Source organism: Chroicocephalus ridibundus, chromosome 4, assembly GCF_963924245.1.
Source record: "Chroicocephalus ridibundus chromosome 4, bChrRid1.1, whole genome shotgun sequence".
Taxonomy (NCBI): Eukaryota; Metazoa; Chordata; class Aves; order Charadriiformes; family Laridae; genus Chroicocephalus; species Chroicocephalus ridibundus.
This window is the reverse complement of record NC_086287.1, coordinates 59698481-59721263: the sequence shown is the minus strand read 5'-3', so window position 1 is coordinate 59721263 and position 22783 is coordinate 59698481. Positions and strand designations below refer to the sequence as shown.

The window sequence follows — 22783 nt, the reverse complement described above, 5'->3', positions numbered from 1 at the left end:
TCAATTGTAGTGGCTGGTGGTCCTGCCCACAAAGACTACAGGGCTACATCTAGTCTCCCAACAGTCTGATAAACAGAAGCTGGAACAAGCAAAAGCAGCTGCTTTATTTTAACTTACAGGGCACGAGAAATGGGAAGTATGCAGATGCTAGAAGATGGACTGCATATACATTTGGACTTACAAGTGGGGTGAGGTAAGGAAGGAAAAATACTTGATTTTTGAGAAGGACACAACAGAATATTATTACTTTAACTTACAGTATGGCACATTTAATGTCAGTTTTTATTCTCCTTAAGCTTTCTAAGAGGACAACGGCATTATTAGGCACTATTGGCACTAAATGGCCCCATTTTCAAATAGTAATTTGTCCAAGTGTGTCAACTCATAGTCATAACAACTGGGCAGCAAGTGGCCTTTGGATACATGTGCTTCAAAAGAAAGTGAACTACAACAATAGTTCAAACTAGGGCATTACATTTAATTCTAGAACATCAAACAAAGACAATTACGGCTTGCAATCCTCTCAGAGATGGGTCTAGGCAATGTTTAATTAGAATTTGAGGCATCTTCGATGTACATTTGCATTTGTGAAGCATTATGGCTAAAATTTTGTCAGTCTGCAAAGAATAAGTGACACAATGGTTTTACACTAATTTAAATTACCCAACTGAATTAATGTAAGTGCAATATTACTAAAAATATACTTCAAAACAAAACAAAAAAAACCCAAATTATACCTACTGTGGCAAAGCCCCCCCAACCAACCACACACACACACAAATTAATTGCCTATAAAATACTGCACACCAATTTGGAAGTTTGGCCACCATAGGCTAGTATTCACTCTCAAACACACCAGCCAAACAGGCAGCCATGGATAAATGAACTATTACCTCGGAGAGCAGTCCTTCAGAGGATACACTGCAATAGCTCACTGAAGTCAAACAGTTGTGATATAGGCTTGAAGCACAGGCTAGGAGAAGCAAAAGCACTACAGACTAATGACACTATCTACAACTCAGAAGTAGCCCCCAGATAATAATCATCTTGCAAGCTCCATCAAGTGCAAATATTTCGTTCTCTTCCACAGCAAGAAACATTTAACAGTGTAACAGTGCCATTTTAAAGCAGCTTTTTAGTCTTTCCTCTTACTCAAGCCATTCCTACTTGTTCTATATTAGCCTCTCAACAGAGTTAAACACTTAAATCTACCTATACTCCCGTAATTTACATTGTATCTTCACTATTTCCTTCAGAAGTGTCATTGAAAGGAAGGAGTCACCAAAAAAAACCCCCACCCTTCAAAAAAACTACAGAAATATTTTGTAACATGTCTTGGCAGTTCTTAGTACAGCCCAGCTAGAATTAAGAAAAAAAAACCATCAATCTACACTAAAAAACTTGAGCTGGTAAGTATATCCATCAAACACTTGAGAAAATTTCCAAGAGACTTTCAAATACCTTCACAAGCACAGATCTACAGGTAAAGTACTACTGATCTAGCCACAATACCTCCACAGGACTGGCAAATTCAGTCCCAACATAACACCTATTTTCTACAAGATAGAGAAGAAAAAATTCAGGAAGAAATTAAGGGGTTTCTTGGAAAAAAGAAATCTACAACACCCTTTTGAAGAGGGACACACCTGAAAAACGTGGACTATGCAAATTCCTGCAGCACAGAAAAAGAGCATCCCTGTTGCAGGATGACATGAGATACCTTTGAGAAAAATTCTGCGGCTTTACCATGGTACTTCCATTAGCTACCTTTGCCCATCATCTTTTTGACAACAAGAGTGATGTTTGTATCTGGTATGAATATTTAAATGCAGAACACTTTGTAGTAAAATTTGACAGTCATAGAAGTAAACCTTTCTTTGGTATCAAAACCACGGAAACAAGACAGACTGTAAGCACACAGACAAAGCAGGGGAAAAAAGCACACAAGGTAAACTTGCCAAAAGCAAGCACCAAATGAATCTAAGCATCTTCTGAAAAAATAACTGGACTAGAAAAAAAGGTCAGCAGCAAATGCAACACGTGGTTTTTAAGTTCTATGAGATACTTTTACTAATGGATGAGAGTACACATCAAATTTGTGAAAGACATCAAGACTGGAAGGATTTTTTGCAGCACAGAATTGGAAATAAAAACGCTCTCTAATAAACTTAAAAGAATAAAATTCAATGAAAATGCTACATGGCATTTATAAACAACAGCAAAAAAAAAAAATCAAACCATGGATAAAAATGGAGAGAAAGCAGCGATATGACAAGAAACAATTCAAGTGGGTCAACACTACGAGCAGGATTCAAAAATGTCAATGCTATTCAATATGTTAGAAGAATATTAGAAGACAGACACAGTAAGCAATGATTCTCCCTTACTCTGCAGAGTGGAAGAGCTAAGTTTAGTTTAGGTACCAAAAATGCAAGCTAATAGAAGCCAATATAGAGGACAGCAATCAAACATATGGAACTCAAGTTCTGAGGAGAAAGCTTAAAAGAACTAGATTTGTTTATGTCCTGGGTTGAGCGACACAAGACTAATTTCTTTTCTAATGCTGGGGAAAACTCCACTTTTGGAAGACTCTAGTGTCTGAATTTGTGAAAATATTTACTTCATAGCCAGCTAGGCTATGTGGGATTCAAGGTCTCAGTGTTTTCAAGCCTTGCCAGGTGCAGGGATGAGGAAGAGCGAGGCCTGGGCATTTGACCCAGGCTGGCCAACAGGATTATTTCATACCATGAATGTCACATTCCATATAAAATAGAAAGTTTGCTGTGTAGTTTCTCTCTCTTCCTTGATGGAGGCAGTCCAGAGAAACTCCTTGCCCCAGTGCCAGACCCCTGAGGCATTCCTTTCCTCCTAAAGCTGTTGTGCTCGCAGTGTCCGACACTTGTTGTCCACTGCTGGGAGTGTACAGCTGCCTACTGATAGAACTGGCTGAGTATAATTCTTGTATATCTTATATAAGTATGAGGATTAATACTGGTTCTTTAGTATTATTGTTAATTATTTAGTCTTATGCTATTAAATCTATTTATATTTCAACCCTTGTGTTTTCTTGCTTTCCCCGATTCCCCCTTCCAGGTGGGGAGGGGTCATCAGGTGATAGAATAATTATCTAAACAACAATAAATTGTTATGGGTTTTCTCAAACCATAACAGTTTACCTTAGGAAAAATCAGAGGACAAACTAACAAGTTTTCAAAGATGTAGAAGCCAAAGGCAATAGTCAACTGTTCCCTATGTCCACAGTAAATAACAGCATTCAGCCTGATTTTTTCCCCTTGAACAAGAAGTATAAGAAGGAAGTGGGAAAACTAAGCACCAAAACAAGCGTGGGGGGTTCCAAGTCCACAGGGGGCCGTGGAATTCTTGCTAGTGCAAGTTTAAGAACTGGTCACAAAGATGTAGGTATATTTCACACTGCTTCAGAGCAAGTGTACCTTCAAAGATCTTTACAAATCTCAGCATTTTTATCGCTCATATATGCTATTAAAACTTACATTTTTTTGAGGTCCGACACAGCTTAGCAATCTCTAAATATACAGTAACATAAACTCCCCTTCCCACCACATCTTGAGAAAGTTTAATGGTTTTCTCCACAGATTACAGCTTCCAGTCCAGAATTGTCTCTCGCTGCTCTTCCCAGAGCAATATATTAAGCACAGTGACAAATGCCACCCATTATCATTCTGTCGTTGAACAGTCTATAGAATGAAAGTCACCACACCAAGGATAATGCTTCCCAACTGGACAACAAAGACTCCAGTATCAAGCCGGTCATAAAAAAGGTAATTTAGAGAACTGCAAAGGAAGGAATCCTATTTGTCGTCAGTATTTTTACTGATAACCAGAAACTGCCAATATGCTAACTCTTAATAAAGAAGATGAAATATAAGATTACTTGCATCTTAGTACAAATACAATTATTTCTAAGCCACTTGCTCACCGTAAAGTTAAAAAGATAGTCAACAGATTCTGCCCTCCAAACCTCCACTAACCTCAGCTTACCACCTACATATGTTTCTACTCTAATACTATTATAACATACTACAATATTCCACAGCTATTGACAGATTGCTGCTTTAGCTACCTGCAGAAAAAAGCAGAACTGAAGACAAAGCCTCTTTTCATAAGAAAGAGGTTCCAAAAAAATGAAACAACCAGTGTTAGGAAAGTCTGCCACACATTAACAAAGAGAGTAGGTAGTCAGAATTTAAATACAATACAAAAAGCTTAACATAATGTAATAAGCTAAACTACACAGTCAAATTTGATAACTTCCCAATAAGTTATGTAAAAACTAAGACTATTTACCTTGTGACACTGTCACTAATATGTACCCCTATATGACTACTGTGGTGACAGCTGCAGACTAACTTGCCCAGAAACCTTTACAAAATAGAGAATACGTTAATTATCATATACACAATTTCTTAAAGAAAAATGCACTAGCTTCCTAGTAGAAAGGGGGGGGAAAATGGTAGACAGTGTCAGCAACAATCTAGAAAGCCTTGTTTTGTCAGTCATTCCTAAGGCAAGCAAGATGAGACAGTGCTCTCGCTTTCAAGATTAATGCATCGACTAATAAATCATTTTGCAAAGCTAGCCACAAACTACATTAAAGTAGCCCAAGACTGCCTCACAAGCAAGAATCAAGTAACAGCCCTCACTCCTGATTTGGGGCTGCAGGAAAAGGCAACCCATCCAAAGCATCAATGCATCATAGTCTGAGCAATAACTTTTGAATTATTACTTTATAACCCTACTCCATGAAGAAGCAAACCCCTAGAATAATAGAAAAGGCTTCCTGTAACACCTATAACTTGCTTAATCAAAATTAAGTCAACAATCCCCCAAGAACAGATGATTCGGAATCTGATTTAAGGCTGAAGTTTTATTCAGGTGAGACCTCATAAGGCAGTGGATCTGATCTGACAGCCCAGGCCACTGAAAGGAGTAACTTTGTCCCTTCCCCCCCAACCCCTTCCTTGCTGTCACTAATATCTGACCACAAGATGAGAAAGTTCAACTCACCAAATCAAGAGAAAATGTGCCCAGAAAAACAGCAAGCATTTTGCTACTGGTTTAGCAAGCTGAACTAGCTCAACCAGAGGCTGAACACTGCCAAAGACAGCAAGGAGACAGGAGCACGCTGACAAGAGGATACTATACTGCTAGACCATAATTTTCAGCTGTCACTAGATCAGTTGAGTTCATGAAAATTTTCCCCTTCTCATTAACAAGAGATCACTGTACACATCTAACCTTAAAGCCAAAGTTAAGGAGGACTGAAAGGGAAAGCCCACTGACACTCAGTACAGTTGAGAGTAATTATATACTTACATAAGTAAAGCAACCACATCTCATTCCATCACAGTTTAATTTCTCCTTACTAAACTACAAGTTTATTTCTTTTTTCAGTGGATCCAAATCAGAAAACAGCAATTTTCTGGAAGCCTGCATTGCCTTACTAACACAAAGAGAGCTGCATAAGTTTCATTATAAAAAAAAAAATAATGCACTGTCTTATAATTGATGTGCTTTCTATGACACGGAAAACATGGAAACATGGCAACATGTTTCCATGTTTTGGTAAAGTTTAGTGGTAACACAGAAACATGAAACAGTAAAAACTCAGATTCTTTTTTAAAGAGGGGAAGAACAAAGTTGGGAGAAAATACCTTTTTGCTTCAAGAAGTCCCTAAAGACAGCTTAAAATGCTGCCCAGAACTCGCTCTTGTCTCTCTACCAAACTATTATCATTCTCTATTAGTACTCTAATCGCCTGGACACTAGACATAACTTTTCAACCACGTTTCTTGGAAGAAGGATCAAGGTTAAAGAAACATCCCTGAAAACATTTTTTCTTTATATAGGCTAAATGTCCTAAGCAGAACACAGACATTATCAGTCCACTTAAAAAGATGACTTACAAACAAGATGTAGCAGATACAATGTATTTAGGATTTAAGGGAAACTAAAAGAAGCTTTGCATCATTGATTTCAAGAAATATCCTTTCAAGTGGTGTCTTTGACTCAGTATTACATTATTTATTCTTAAGTGTCATTCATGGCTTAAGTGTGACTCTTACTTGATGTGTACAGATCTGCAATGGATTACTGATGCAAGAATTATCTCAGTATCTAAGACACACAGTTACTTAAAATAAAGTCCTGGTCATTCTTCCACTCATTTTAGTAAAAATATAGCATTTTCTTCGCAAGAAAAGAAGCAGACCTTAAAAAAAGATCAGAAAAAGACAAAATCGTAGCTACCCGATATATACACAAAGCACAGCTTCATTAAATTCAACTCATACTCTAATATTCTAATATGACTTAACCAAACTGAAAATTATAGTCTTAAAGTCATTAGGAAATTTTTTAAAGGGATACTTAGATAATTATGAACTAACAGTTAAAACAAGTTATTAGCATCTGTATTACGGAGAGGATCACAAGTAGGTAGGTCTTCAACAGATAAAAGTCCCTCTTGCCCCCAAGAACAGGAAGGCATGCAGAGTCTGATAGTTTGCCCAGTTTAAGGCAGAATTGTCAATTTAGGTGACAACAGTGCTCTCCCTTTTACAATAGCCACAAGATATAGCTTTTGATTCTGAAAAGCTCAAATAATCAGTTGAAAGCCTGTCAGCCTGTTCTTATGTCAACTTCGTACATAGACAAAACAATGACTTAAAATTGAATAGTTTCAAAATAAATTCCAAAGAAGCAAGCATTACAAGCTTAGGACAGACCATCTTCCACATTCTCATTTAAAGCATTTTCCTTAAGTGTGTTTCAATCTATTTCAGCTCTTTCTTTAGGTTCACTTTACTAAAGTTAATGTATTATACATACAGAATATACAGTGTATTTTAAATTGTTAATACTGTAAAAGGTCATTGAAAGGAATTCTGTTCTAACAATGCCTGTTTTACACAGAGAAAAAAGTATTTAACACTGTAACAGGTATGCCTCAAAGCTCACAAGTTAACAATCTGACAAACTAAAATTTTCTCAGTTACTGCGTATCATACCAGTAGCTTTTCGCATCTCAAACAAAAATTAAAATACTCAGCTCAAAGTGATTTTTATAATTTGAAAAAGTAATTCAGTTCCCTATTTTCAATGAAATTCCAGGCTTTAGATTTTTATTTTTCGGAACTGTGGCAAGAGATGACTAAGACAACTTGCAAGAATCACATGTACCATTACTAAACTACATAAAGGCCTGCTCTGTAATCTGAGAGAACCCTGTAGTTACTTTGTATGGAAAAAGCGAAAATAAGATGTCAGAATCCAAACATGGTAATAATTTAGGATACAGATTTTCAGATATATTATCACCCACAATACCTTGTAAATAGTAAAGACGGCAACTGCTTATATATAGCAAATGCTGGGTGCTACAAAATACTCATTGCATGCTTAAAGAAGCTATTGTCCAAGTATTACTTAGAACATAACTAGATTATTAAAATAAGAGTGAAACTAAAATCCATATGCACACTTTTCCATATAATTACACAGAACATATCAGATCTGTCAAGTCACAGCCAACAGATAACCGCGCAGGCTTTATTCTCCAGTTGATGCTTACATTTTATACAGAGGAAGAGTGATACGGGCATTAGCTTAGGACATAACAGATTCAGGTATAACTCCTTGCTCATCTACATACTTCCTGTACAGCCGTGCATATCTCACTAGTTCTCTGTGCCTTCATCCCATCTTGAATGGTGCGCTAAGAGTGGGGAGATTTCAAGGTACTCGCATTACAGCAACTGACTCCCAAGTATGTAAGATAATGGATACCCACTTTTTGAAATGTAAAATAGAAAGCTGACAATCATTGCATCAGTGTTCACACATATTAGGAGTGAAACATGTCCACTCAGCATGCCAAATTCTGAATCCTTCTCTAAATACCACAAAATCAAGGACCTCAAGAAACAACAAGTATAAAGGGTTTGTTCATAAATACGGTGACCTGAGAGATTAAATGGATACACTGTCCTGCATCAAATAATGACAGCTAAGGAGTCTCTCTCAAGTGCATCAATGGTTCTTTCCTGTAAAAGCAGCTTGCTCTGTATTAATCATTTGACATTTAAAACTCAGCTTATTGCACTGCTCCCATTTAGAAATAATCCTAAAATCAGTCCACGCTTCGAAGTCACGATAAAGGCCTAAAACTACAGTGCATACTATAACCATTCAGTCAAAGCTAGACAAATCCTGGAAGCAGGGATCTGACACAGGGATCTGACACAGGGATCTGACACCACCAGAATCACGACAGGCAGTAGCGTCCAGTAAACGCGGACCTGAAGCAGCAGGTGAAGGAGGCCCAGGTCTGCCTTGCCAATGGGAAGCCAACCCTCATTCCTGTAAGCCAAGGAAGGCCCAAGCAGTCGCATCCCTCCAAAGGGCTCCTCGCACGCACACACCTACCGTCGGTAACACAGCATGTAACGTAGCCCGCCAGCACCGTTCCCCTCACACAGCCCTCCAGCCCAGGCCTACGCTTCCCCGCCCCTCACCGCTACCCCACAGGCCAGTTAATCGGGAGAGCGGCTGAAGTCCCAACCACAACCGGGCCACACGCGAGAAGCTGCCAGCCCTAGGGCCGCCGCGGGGGGTGGGGGGGCGAAGGAGAGCCGGCCCGGCGGGGCGGCCTCTGCCCCGCGCCCACGGCGCAGTCCCCCACCGCGGGGCTCCCGCACCCCACCGGCGGCCGGCGCCGAGCCCCCGCCACTCCCCCCCCTCCAGCCCAGCGGCCGAGTCCCGGTACCTTGCGGACCCCCTTGTAGATGTAGAAGTAGAGCTCCCGGCCCACATTGAAGCAGAGCCGGTCCCCGTTGCCGCTCTGGTCGTTGACGTTGACGAAGGAAACGCGGACCGGGTTGGAGCCCTGCGAGTTGAAGGGCACCCGGTTAGGCCGGCTGTACTCCGAATGGCTCAGCAGCTTGTACAGCCCCTCCCGGGTGGTGAACTGGGTCTTAATCTCGTTCATCTCCTTCCCTCCTCCCTCCGCCGCCATCTTGGAAAGGAGCATTCATCCTGCCCCAGTGCCCGGATGTGGCGCCACTGCGCAGCCGCCGCCGCCACCGGCGCTCGCGCGGCCCTGCGCGGAGGCGGCCACGCAAACGGCGTAAGGGGGAGGAGCGGCGGCGCCTGTTTATGGCGCCTTTGCGCATGCGCCGGAGCTGCCCTGCCCTTGGGCGGGCCCTCGTGGGGAAGGGGCGGGGCCGGCGGGGCGGGGGGGCGGTGCCCGCTCGCTGAGGTGGGGGTCGGTCAACATGGCGGCGGGGCGTGAGGGGCGGGAGCTGTGGGGGACGGGCTCCGGCTGTGGGTGTGAGGAGAGGGACTCGTCGCCTCAGTACGTGGGCTTCCAGGGTGAGATGGTCACCGCCACGCCACCCCAGGTGCTGAATTGGGGTCGGAGAGGTGTCAGTGTGCGCTGGGGCAGTGACGTTGTAGGGATGATGGCTCCCAGGGGAGAGCCTCTGCCACCCTGGTTATGTTCATAGGCTGGTTTGCCTCGGCCCCGGCCAGCTTTCTCCACAGGTTACGGTGTCCGCAGGCTCCTGAAAGCCTGGTCAGCCTTGCTACACCCTGCTGGGAGAGTCCCATGGGCAAGTCAGTTAAGAGACGGCAAGTCCAAATGCGTGGCTCTACTTTGACGCTTTGTGTCAAGGCCACACTGATCCTGAAGGAGACAGTACCACCATCCCTCCAGCTCTCCACCAGCCTCAGCTGCCAGCTGCACGGTGAGCCAGGCTGGGGAGTTGACCTGAAACGTTAACCTGAAAAACTGGTTGTCAGGTAACTCACTTCATTGTTCTGATCATCATGCAACTGTACAACCAGCTGTCTTGCACGAGGAACCAGATCAATGCCAGAAGGAAGCGGCATAGGGTTGGAAAGGATTGTTTTCACTGGGCAAGGATGCAGGACTGTTTCTTTTGGCAGCAGTTTCAGCTTAAAGAGTTTGCCTAACTACAGTCTCATGATTGACTCAAGCTAATCCAAGACTGATCTCCATCTGTAAAACAGGGCTTTGACCCCTCCTCTGTCTCCAGGTATGTATTGCCATTACCTCTCTTGCATCAGTTCTAGTAATCATGCAACCAAAGGGTGAGTCAGATCCACTTGAAAACTAACACACACAAGAAATTATGGGTTCTCAAGTAAAAAAACTGTTGATCAGCAACCAGGTTGATCCAACTCATCACAGTATTACTAGAGCCAAAATAAGGAAGGAGTTGGGAATGTCCAACTAGGGGAAAATAGGCAACACAGAGATCATCTTAAATTTAACAATAAAAAACACACTTTCAAAGTATAGTTTTCATGCTGTAGCTGGCTGCTACCAAAGGGATTGTCCTGTGCTCTTCTTTCTTGACTGTGACTATCTGCTGCTGCTGCTTCATTCACCAGCAGCACTGCTTATCTGATCTCATGAGAGCCATTTCTGAAAGATAAATGGATAGAGAATTAAACTCCCTGCGAATGTGAAATGAGTAGGGTTAAATGAAAGAACGCTGACTATATAAGGGAGGGGACAGGAATGCATAGCAGAGACAGAGGGAAGCAGGACCTCCCTTTCTTTCCACTAGATCAGCTCAACCACAGAAGTCCATTCAGACTCCAGGAGGTTAAAGGGATTTAGTTTCAAATCAATTTAGTTTAAAGAGATATAGTTTGCCGCTAAATACTGTCTTGCTGCTCACCATCAAAATATTAGTATAAGGTAGCTGAGAGACATGAAATAGCCAAAGATCTCCAGGTTAACTCATGCAGAATAGAGTATGTATCTGAGTGAATATCTGAACAAGTACAGATAATCAAACTTCCAAAAGGCCAGCTATTGAAGCCTTGCTTGAAATTCTTAAGATAAAGCCAATCAATAATGACCAATAGATCTTGCCATCTTATCAACCAGCCCTGACAGGTGGTATTGATGACCTCCTAAAAGCACATAAAGTAGGTGAGCAGATCTACAATTATTTTAAGAATTGTCTTGAGAGTGGTTCTGTCATGCAGAAATTTCATGAATGGACTTCCAGAGAGAAGGTCAGAATGTTTTCAGTCACCAAAAGAAGAGCAGGAAATGCAAGGATGTTTAAATAATACTCCAAACAGACAAGGATTTAACAGAAAAAAAAGAAAAAAAGTGTTTCTCCAAGCAGGCATACTCAGTACGTCTTATTACGCAATGACAACATGGATAGATTGCTTTGAAAAACAAAGCAGGCAACTTTGGTAGAGGGACGGTGTGGAATGCAAATCGTACTGAAACCACAGCAGGCCATCTGTCACTGCTGGAATGAGTGTGATCCAAAGAATAAACAAAGTTAACAAGTACCTGGTTATCAGCAGTACATGATGGTGCAGAAAGTCAAAGAATTGATGTAGTGTTTAACATTTACCAAGCAACATCAATAAAAGCTGCTGAGAGATTCCACAGAGAATCCAAGACAAATATTCATTTGAAAAACACAGCTGCAACTCACAAGAACACTATTGTACGGCCCCATCAACAATACTCATCAAATATTTGGTTAAAGAATGGGAAAAAAGAGATTACAGAGATAAGCCTTATGAAAAAATTCTCTGTACCACTTGTAAATTCTTTTGTTTCAAGCTAACCAAAGATGATAGTTCTGAAATGATCCCATGAGGACATCCCTAGATGTGTTGTTTTGTATGCACCACACAACCAATAAATTGGAGTCAGTCAGAATCACTGCTGTATTGTGCCTTTACTTCTCACAAATGTTTTGGCAGATTAGAAAACACACATGCAAAATTCACGAACATTAATAACATAGTGTGGTCCTTTGAGACTGATTTATGCAGAGCATAAATTGGTCCTGCAACTTTTCAGGATGTAGTATTAATAGTGCTTTTGCTGGCCATGAGGAAACTGCAGCGTTAGAAGCAATACAAGTAGAGTTATCAAAAAAACTTTTCTATGCTTGAATTTGAATGCCATCACACTTCCCAAAAAGTGCAACAACTGATATAAGTGATGCTTTTACCAGCGCTTCTGAGACAAAAAAAAAAAGAGGATGGTGACTACACCCATATTCCATCATGCAAATAGTTACCTATTGTAGCGTGTACTGCCTGCAGATTATGTTGCAGGAATCAGGAGACCATCTCTGCCGTGTCTGTCAACTGTAGTAGGTCTGTCAAGTCTTGCTTGGACTTCTGATGCCAAAACCAATTTAGGCATTTAGTGTGAGACTGGCTTGAGGGTCAAAAGCTCTGCAATGTGTGAAATTTTAACAGATTATGGATGTGTATGAATTACTAAGAGACAGAGGCATACAGAGTTACGTAAGTGACACATCTCAACTAGTCAAATGGTGGTGAGGAGCGTGGCATGCAAGTCCCATTTAATATGGGGAGAAGAAAAAGAATTGCAGTGTTGGAAATACGTTTCCAATGACTTATATGGACTTTAAAGCGTCTAACTTGCTTTCATCATAAGAAAATATTTCATAGCTCCTCATTTGCATTTAGAATCTCTTCTTAACCACTACATACATTTAGCACTAAATACATGAGATAATGCATTATGATATGTATTACAAAGTGAAAGGGTGGTATCAAGTCAGTTTCTGCTATGCTAGAATATATTGCATGTTGTTTGTACTCTCATCCCTCCTGAAGAGCATGAGAAACATTTTATTTTCATAGTTGAGGGGGGGGTTAAGTACTTAAAAATAAATGGATATTTTTAAAAACAAACATTTGGATTGAAGAAGACAACGTAAAAGAAATCTGCTTTGCAGTTGGGATTGGATGACAGTGAACTCTGTTGTGTCTTTGGAAGACTTCATTTTGCTGTTCGCAATCAGCTCTCTGTAAGTTGTCTCCTGAACGGACTACCTTAACTCCATAGTGAAGAGTGCTGTTCTTGTCAACAACGGACAACTTTTTATCTTGAAGCCATAGCTGTCCTGGAAATTATGTTCTCTGAAGATAAGACTGAGATGATGAGTTTAATTTAAATTCTATGGAAAGCCAGGGAGATTGGTTTGATATGGCTACAAATAGCTTGTGTTTCTAAGATGTGCTAAGGTATTATGTACTTCTCAAAACTCCCTAAATATGGGAGACATCCATACATATGGTATTACTGTAGCCCAGCTGAGGAATGAAAAACCTGTGAATAAGGAAGGTCTGATTGTTGTCCAGCAGCAAGGACCGAGTTTCTTACAAAACTGGAATTTCTAGACAGTGATGCTCATCAGTGCTGCAGTGTGAGAATGTAGTGCCATCGAGAAGGCCAAGAATCTAAACCGCAGTCTGCAATAGACTCGTGTGTTTGTAACTTAAGCAACAAAAGATTCAGTATGTAAAGGCTTCAAATTATTTTCTCTTCCATCAGAATTGGCTATTTCATTCAGATGGTTTTCATTGGGAAGCTTGTGTTATTGTGTTATGATAATTCATGGTTATCAATAGGTGTTGCAGGTCAGCCAAACAACCTGCATTTAGTGCGAGCAACAGTTAGTTAACAGTCATCCATGCAGGAAAAGTGGCTGCTGTTTTGTGATTTGAGATTCCCTAAACAGAACAGGAAACAGGGAAAGCTGAGAAAGGTGTCCTTGGAAAGAACAGACTTTAACAACCAAGGAAAGAGAAGCATTACCAGCCTAAAACAAAGAAGTGAGAAAGTTCTAAAAGGTGACGAGAATTAAGAGCCTGTGAACATTTTGCACTTAAGAGAGGTATGTGCATGGATGTCTTAAATTTATCCTAGGTTCCTCTGTTCTCCCCTAGGTCATCTGCCTAACTGATGGCGAGAGCTTTCTCTGTTGCTTTGGTGTATTTCTCAAAGAGGGACTGAACACTTGTTAGCACATTCTACATTCCCTTAGAACCTTTCTCACATGAGGCAATATTATCTCAAACGTGTTGCAGCAAGCTTCAGAAAAAGAATGGCTGTCTGCTTTCTGTCCAGTTAGAAGAGGAGATTCTCCATCAGTGTCCTAAGTGTAATTTCAGTTCCATGGTCTGAATGACTGTCTCCAACTTATTTTAGATGAAGCACTGAAGTTTTAGATAGATGATCTTCTAATGGGACTTTTTATGAGTTTTTCTATGAGCTCATTGAAGCACAGGAGCTTTGGATACTGGATAGCACAGGCTGTTTGTTCAGCACTAGTTGAATCATTGCACATTTAAAGAAAGGAGAGCTTATTTCTCTGACTTATGTGCTGGCTTCATTATGGTCATTAGTATGGTCATGCTCATTACTTTCATTTGCAAGGCAAGAAGGGCATAAGTTAAATTCAGAAGTTTTTGCTGTCCATCTGGTGTCCAGAACTTACTCATACCTGGGAACTGGAAGATTGGTGAGTGAAACTCTCCAACTGTTTGGCCAACACTTCCCAATGCAATTTTTCCATCAAAGCGGGATAATTTTTTTATGATAGACATTTCGTCATCTACAAGACAAAGAGATGTTGGCTGAGGAGAATGGGGATTTATTGCTATGATGCATGTATTCTTATTCCATTATCATATATACCTTATAATTTCATCACACAACAAGTAAATTAATCATAAAAAAATATCAGCAGTCAGGTTTTCAGCAGTCTAAGCACCTGTCTAACTGGAAGTCTGACTTCCTCCATGCCTAATGAGACTTGTTCAGTTTCTCTCTACAGTCTTTCTCTTGCTGCATATATAAAGCAACTGATGGGATTACTAAAGAAAAGTGTGGTTTGAAGATTACCTATGTAGAGTAGGCTCTTGGGTCCCTGCTTTTCTGGTTTACCTGAAACCATCATCTTTATCCAGCTCGTACAATGTTATGTTGTTATGTAACATGTAGTTACCAGTAATCATTTAATCAAGTATGCACATTAGTGTGACATTCCTTGGCTTTTGCCTCCATCTTTCTATGACCAAGTGCTAGGTATAACATAATTTATGTAATTTCTCAAGAGCTGTTCAGTTGGTTGAGTTAAATGCTATCTGATGTCTATTTGTTCACTGTTATTTTCATAAGTAGGTGTAATGCACTATAATCTAATATTGGGTAAATACATACTAAATTTTAATGTATTTTCATCCCCTTTGATAGCAATAATTATGAAATTGCTTACTAAAGACATGGTAGAATATAGAGAACGTAAGTCTTAAATCTTTCACAGGCAATTACTTTCAGTTTTCAAATATCAGCTTCCTGATTCAGTGATTTGACACAGATGAGGACGTTTGATAGATGCACTGGCATGCAGGGATTTCCTTTTTTTAAAATCAGCTAACTAAAACTTTACTGCGATGTCTAAATGTGTTCAGAGCCTCTACATGAAACTAAATCTGGAAGATGGACTTAGGAGACAGGATCAGCCTCTCTATCAGTGTACTATGTGACAAGGGAAAGCCGTGCACATTTATAAGCTTAAACTAATTTTTAGAACTTTTATTTGTATTTTTATTTAAACATAGAAAAAAACCATAATATCTAGGAATTGAAGACGGCATATACCCTTCCATTTTTATGTATGTGGTTTTAGAGTTGTTTAGAGATTTAAAGAAAAATTTTAAAAAAGCAAGCCAGATCTAACCTACAGATTTCCTGAGACAGCTATGGCTTTGTGGGGTGGTGGTGAATGGTTGAATAGTTGAACATATAATTCATAGAAAATTATTGAAACAAAGTATTTATTATAAATGATGGACTCATTGAGAGGGTTAACATAAAAAGAAAAAAAAAGACTTTTAGTAGGTTAAAACTCCTATGCCATATATACAATTACATATTGCTCTCTCTACCTATCTATATACATTTGTTCAGTATGACTTCTAGAGAGAGTATTTATATTTGCTGTATTAGCCCCATCTGGTGAATTCTAACAGCATTGCAAACTCAACAGACTTCACGCTGAACTCTCCTGTCCCAGCTCTTAGCTGGGTAGTAAGGCATAAACAGAGACCCATATTCCTCCCTTTGCCCACTGTAGCAATGGCGCAAGCACCAAGGAGGAATCCTCATTAGTATTATTGTCATTAGCAGCTGTTAGTGGACATAGTCATGGGCAACCTGCACTAGAGGGCCCTGCTTGAGCAGAGGGCTTGGATGAGATGACCTCCAGAGATTCATTCCAACCTCAAACACTCTGTGATTCTGTAAGTTTACCCTTCACATTATCATTTATGTTTATGCAATATCAATATAAGTCAACACTATTTTGAGTAGGTAGCATTTTACCTACCTTCTGTAAGAATAAATGATTATAAAAGCTCTTTTGAAGTGCAGGATCAGGATCACAGTTTCTGAACAACAAATGAGGAGGCTGCTTGCCTCTAATATATGGGTTAGCAAAGCCAGTCAGCCTTTGATACATGGTATGTCAGAATAATGCACCCTCAGCGTCTGTCTTGACTTGCTCCATGCCTAAGGAGTCTTGTTCAGTTTCTCTCTACTCTCCTTCTCCTGCTGCATGTCTAAACCAAGTGATGGGCTGATTTTTTTTAAAAGTGTGGTTTGAGGGTTACCTACAGAGTAAATTCTGCAGAAAGATGAGTGATCACAGTGATTCTTTTACTGCCAGACTTAGCTGATGAAGATTAGTTGCTCTGCTAAGGTAAACTGAAATGTGGCTACAGTGTTTCTTTCCATCGCTTCCCTTTGGAGAATTCAAACATAATCTTGTCATAATCTTTCTAGTCAGTCTAAATTATAATTTATTCTGTTTCTTGTCTTCTTTCCTTCCCACAGCGGTGACAGGAGAGAACCGTGGGCAAAATGAAACGACCTAGTAGCGAGACACTAGGCTCTCATGGTCTTCATTCAAAACCAGTGAATAAAGGGGGTTGTTTAAGCATAAATTAAATAGGAACATTAAATAGCAGCTTATCTTAAAGAGGAGCTCTGCATCTTTAGGTGGTTTCAGAATTACCATTAAATTAAATACATTACAATATGTCCCTTCAATAAAATGCGTTTCTTTGCAGTATTATCCTGACTTGAATGGATTTTGAGCAAGTCCATGTTAGTCCATCATTATAAGCCAATATCTCTCACTCTCCCAGAGAAATTTCAAGCTTATTCTTAAAATTAAATAATTACCTCAATGTGTTCCTATACAGGTAGTGTTTCAGCTAAAGGAGAGAGAGAATCTCCAGTCTTTGTTGTTTTATCATAACTGTAAAATTTAAACTCTGGAACATCCCAGAATGTAAATGGGAAATTAATTAGTGATAATAAATCAAATTTTGTGATGACTTTTCTTGCTATATAATACAATCTAACATGACTACATTAGAAAGCCTACTAAACTCCTCTTGATTAAACAATTATTCATCCAACACTATCTTCATCTTAAGCAAGAAATTAGAGATCAGAGAGAAGTGAAAATAGAAATATACACTGGAGTATTGGTAATTCCGAAACAATAATTATATTTCTCTTTCCTTCTCTCTCAAGACGTATATCCAGAATTATTTGTATTTTTCGACTCAGTTTAAAAAGCCATATGCCACAGTCAAGTAAGTGTGTGTGTGTATAAAATATATATGCAATGAGGTTTCAGCTCTATTTATCCTCATTACCACTGAATCCATGCAAACTGAAGTTCAGCCCATGGATGAAGAGGAGAAGACTCTTGCCTTCCAGGCTGAAATATAGTTGCTCATCAACACTTTCTATTCCAGCAAGAAAACCTTTCTGAAGAAGCCAGTTTGCGATTCATTGGTTGCAAGTAATCTAGCTATTAATGCAACTCGCCAGTAAAATACAGCAGAAGTCCATAAGTATATCCTGAGAATGCTCAAGCCTTCTGTTGTCGTCTGTGGACATAATCAGACTCAAGGCCTTGATGGATTCAAACAAGCTGCGTCCTGGGAATGACTGACCCAACAAGCACAACTGCACTCTGGCCATCCGGGATTCAGGCACAGGATGACCAAAGCTGACCTTTTACTACTGTGAGGTCCAGCAGCGGAGCTTTAATAGAAACATTGCTCATGCTGTTGTCTCCAGGATTGGTCACTTCAAGGTCAGCTTCTTTTCTGCCTACCTGATTGCAAATGTGACTGTGCTCACAAAGCAAAAAGACAGGCAGAATGTATGTCACCTTCAATTCAAGGCTCTCTTGTTGTCATTGATAACAATAAATGTTCCTCAATGGAATTCACTGTTATCTGTCTCGTGGCTGGATAATGTCAAGTGGACATATTGCAGAACAGCAGTGGGAGCACAGGTGCACAATCTGATATAATAGTGTGTGAGCCAACACAGGCAGGACGTAGGAACAACCACAAAACCACGGATGGTCAAAGGCAAAGAACAAATTTAATCTTGATATCTCGTGGACGAGGGGATCTCCGAGGCAGTACCCTGGTGGAGGCACGCAAGCCAGGGACGCAGGCACCGCAGAGCGAGACATTCCTTGTTAGTGAGAGAGTCCTCATTAGCGAAAGAGTGAGACAGTGAGAGCTCAGACTTGCTGCTCTTGCCTGTATTTCAAGGGTTCAAACAGGTAGAGTTTTCCACTGTGCTTTGATTTTCTCCAACAGCAGGGCAGGCATTTCAAGCATGTTTGATAAGGTGTCCCTGAGTCCATCACAGGCCTATGTTACCTAAGTGCGGATGTTCTACTTGTGGAGTACATAAGACGAAACAACAATTAGTGTGATCTATGTTTTCCAGCACCCCACACGCGAGACATGAGTGTTTTTACAGTCCTCCTGGTCGATCTTCTGTTATTTTACCACAAATAGTATCTCTAACTTCAGCCGCAAATTTCCTGTGGCTGGGTAATAACCATTGACTGAACTTCGTATAGCAAGAGAATGAAGATGGTATTACAAATACAGGACCACTGCTGCGTTTCATTTTCAGTGTGTATAACATTTAAAGAAAAAGGTCAAGCATTGCATTTCGGCATTATAAACTCCCTCTTGCATATGTTGCTGTGTACGTCTCTGCTTCATGAGGGTTCTGAAAGTTGGGGGAAATATACATTGAAATGGTATAACTGCTGCAGCTGTTGCATTTGTTGGAGCACAGAATAGGTGTAAAGCACCAGTTCATCATTATCAGGTAGTCAGTGATGATTAACAATTTGTTACAAATATATTAACTCTTAATTTCAGAAAAAGTTTGCTATTTGACCATTTGTGCTGCTGCTAAAACTCTCAGATTTCATTCAAGGGGAACCCCATGGCCGTAGAACAAAGATTATCCTGAATCTGAAACAAGGACCAAAGAGAATATTTGGAAGAAAGGCAAATCAAAGAAATTGTGAAGAAGCATTCTCAATTCATCAGCTATCCAATTACACCCTTTGTAAGTGCCTTGTTTGAGATGCTAATAGTACATGCGTTGAAACACTAGCTGCATACCTAATGTCCTTGCATCATTCCCAGATGCTACTAGTACAACATTAACTAAGCTGTCTTTGTACTGCTAGCATTAGCGTTTACAAGAACTCTACATTATGTTGTGTGATAATTTCTCAGTTTATTTTCCTAACGATCTCTTTAAGAGTACTATCCGTGTAGTATAGAGTTATACCACATATCAGTCGAATCTAGATGCTGAGCTTCTCATTCACGAACCCAGAGGATGTCTTATAAAGCTAATATTTATGTTAGTGGATATAGTAAGACACAGTTCATGCTTTTGTTAAAATCTGGACTACTTGACAATGAAAATACATGTTTGTAGCTGAAGATCCTAATTATGCAGGTGAATCAATAAACTCTGGGTGTGTATTTTATACTGATATATCCTGAAGTTGTACATTTGGGGCCAAAGAAATCTCCTGACATATTTAGATATGCTTCTGAAAGAGGTCTGGTTGGCACTGACTAGTCAGTAATTCTGGCTTTTAAGCCAGAATTATTATGGCTCTCGTTCCAAAACTGAGAACAGATGAGTGGAAGGCAGTTTAGAAAGGTACTTTGAATGCCAGGTGTATCAGTATTATTTCATGAATGAATTCTACAAAACTACAAAGCAGAGTTGTAAATACTTCTCATATGACCTATACTCTTAAAAAAACAGTGACATGCAGGGAAGTCAATCAAGATGGACATAACATGTAAATTAAAGAATATAATAGGAATGTGAGCGCAGAAGTTTCTAGATAAAAGAATGGCCCACTGTAATTTTCTGTCTTGGGCAACTAAGGAGAAGGAAGACAAGTCACCATGGTTATATTTGGTATACATTCAGAACTGTATTCCTGTTAGATGAAACAAACTTGGAACAGTTCTACAGGACTACAGGTAAAAGAGAGATTTCATTTTGAACAAATGGTCTGAGGAAATACAATTTTAGATAAGTCATTAGAAAGAGCAGCTATGCCCTGAGGAAGAAAAGCTGAAAAATCCTTTCTTTTACTATTCCAATCCTTTACTGCCCCTTCCTGCAACTTAGCTTTGTAGATCTACTGTCAAGGATAGCAAGAATAAGACAATAAAAATGCACTCTGTCATCAGGTTTTTATAGTTTTATTTTAGAATAAAGAACTTTCCTGGTTAGAGTAAACTTTCTGCTTATATTTTAAACACTAGACATTTAAAAAGTCATTTGAATTTGACACAATAAAGGTACTTTCACTATTCCAGACATATCTAATCCAAATAAAGTGGAGATGCAGATATCCTGGGCTGTCAGCAGATTTTAGATGCCATCAGCATCTCAGCAATTCAGATGCTGTCAGCATCTGAAACAGTTTTAAGTGTCAATCACAAGAGTCAGTGCAACTCCCACCCAGCTGAAAGAGCCATTCTGGAGGGCTTCTCCTCTCTCTCGTTTTGTTTTGTCAATGTTGAGAGAAAAAAGGCAGAGATCTGCTGGCAAGTATTAACCAGCACCACTCTGATGAAGAAATAAGCTGGTGACTTCTAGTAACTCTAGTCTGTCCTACTTTTATAATGTAGAGCAGCTACATTATACTGACATGCATATTAACTGGCTAAGAATACCCTCAGCTCAGCTGACTGCAAAGCAGGATTTCTGTATAAAGAGCCAAGTTACTTCAGGAGATTTGCCTCAATATGGCAGGAAGCATCTCTTTGAAAGAGATGAAAACTGACTTTCCCTCTAATTCACTATGCCTGGTTACTGTAGCCTACAGATAGATTTGTATATGATTAATCAAGTACTTATACAGCTCTTGACAAAATTTCTCAAAGTACCTACTCATAGTCAGCTTTAATCAGAATTATTTTACTGCTACTATCCCTTTTTTCAGTATTCTTTTGTGGAGATAAAGCTGGGATTTGGAGCTCTCCTGCTTTTTCACAAGAAATGAATCTTTTGATTTGTCTGACACAGCAGGAAAATAACATTAAACCGTGCCTAAGCAGAGCGTTCATCATGGATAGCTGTGAAGCCTTAATCTGTGATTATCTGAAAGTACTCCATAATCTTCGTATCTTGTTTTTTGCTTAACAGTATCTCTCTAATAAAATGAAAGTACTGTCTGAAATATAAAAAAGAATTAAATCTATCAACCATGTACTAAAGAGTCTACACAGAACATATGGACAGACTTAAACTAATTTCTTGCCTTTTTCTTAAAAGTATAGATTGCTGAAGTAAAGACTGTATCCTATGTTTGAAATACTAGAAAAAAATAGATTTCATGGACATCTATTTTAAATGCTAATAGTGTCCCTGCCTGAAAAATGTGGAACCTGAACTTGCAGATTTTTTAAATTCCTGTAACTTCTAAACCTTTGTTGAAACATGCTTCATAATGAAATTTGAAACTTCTAGCCGTGTAGCAGATTCATAGTGTAGTCCAGTGTGCATTGAATTCTGAATAGCGGACTTTAAATACTTCTTCACAGGTACTGCAGCAGAGCAGAATTACAAAGGTGACAAGAAAAAGTGTAATAATAAAATTCTTCACAGTTTTCCTTGACCATCATAAGGAAAGAAGAAATAACAAGTTCGGTAAGCAATTTTCCAGAATATGAGCTGTTTTACTTTGACACTTCTTTTAAGGAGGGACCTGACTGTCACGGTGTAAAAGAGCAGGTTGCTCCATGAGGGAGGGTGACCAGGAGCCACAGGTAAAAACAAGGCAGGCAGGGGCAGTGAGCGTACTGACAAGGGTCATAATCCCACCATACCTGAAAAAGGAGAATTGGTCCAGTGACGTTTCACCCAATAGCTCACTGATCGGCACACAAATCTGTAATAATGAGGTAGGTCGAAGGACAAGCCAAGAAGTCAGGTCACCAAGGCAAGGCTGGGATCAGCAAAGTAGAAGGCTGAAGCCAGGTGCAGCTACAGCATAGCTCAGGCAGGGATCAAAGTAAAGGGCCAAGGTTTAAATACAGCTCCTAAACTAAGAAGGGAAACTCTCAGCTAAGGCTTCTTACAGCTCTTTCTCACACTGCTCCTTTCATACTGGTCAGATCCAAGGTAACTTGGCTGTGTGACATCAGAGCTAGTTTTGAGCCGTAATTCAAACTTAATAATTAACTAAAAGTCCTCACTGCAAATTCTTTCTAGAACCAGGTTTAGCAGATTGTTTTCTGCACTAATTTAAGCAGAAGTTCTGCAAGATTCTTCAGTTCTTCCCATTTCTCTGCCCTCTTAAGGGTGGTATCGTTGAGGTTATTGCATGCTCAGTATCCTCAACAAAAAAAATGTAATTGATTTTTTTTAATCTAGTTTACCCTGATTCCAGCCATTGTTGCTTAGTAAACCTACTTTCTGAACTCTTTAAACAACTAAAATTCCATTCGCAATGACATGTGAAAGTGTAAGCGATCT

The 22783-nt window shown here is 39.7% G+C and overlaps 1 protein-coding gene across 6 annotated transcripts in view; it reads right to left on the bottom strand.

Moving 5' to 3' along the window:
* Nucleotides 1-9141, bottom strand: part of WDR20 (WD repeat domain 20) — a 49168-nt gene extending 40027 nt beyond the window's left edge. For 3 of the 6 annotated variants that reach the window (XR_010070807.1, XM_063333017.1, XM_063333018.1), the window contains exon 1: nucleotides 8807-9134. Coding sequence is in view for 5 of the 6 variants with exons in the window: in XM_063333017.1 (XP_063189087.1) it covers nucleotides 8807-9070 (264 nt within the window). In the remaining variant the exon portion in view is untranslated. Of the gene's footprint in view, nucleotides 1-8806 lie in introns of all 6 variants that reach the window. The other 3 variants (XM_063333021.1, XM_063333015.1, XM_063333020.1) reach the window with 3 other exon arrangements.
* Between the last annotated feature and the right edge of the window lie 13642 nt (nucleotides 9142-22783).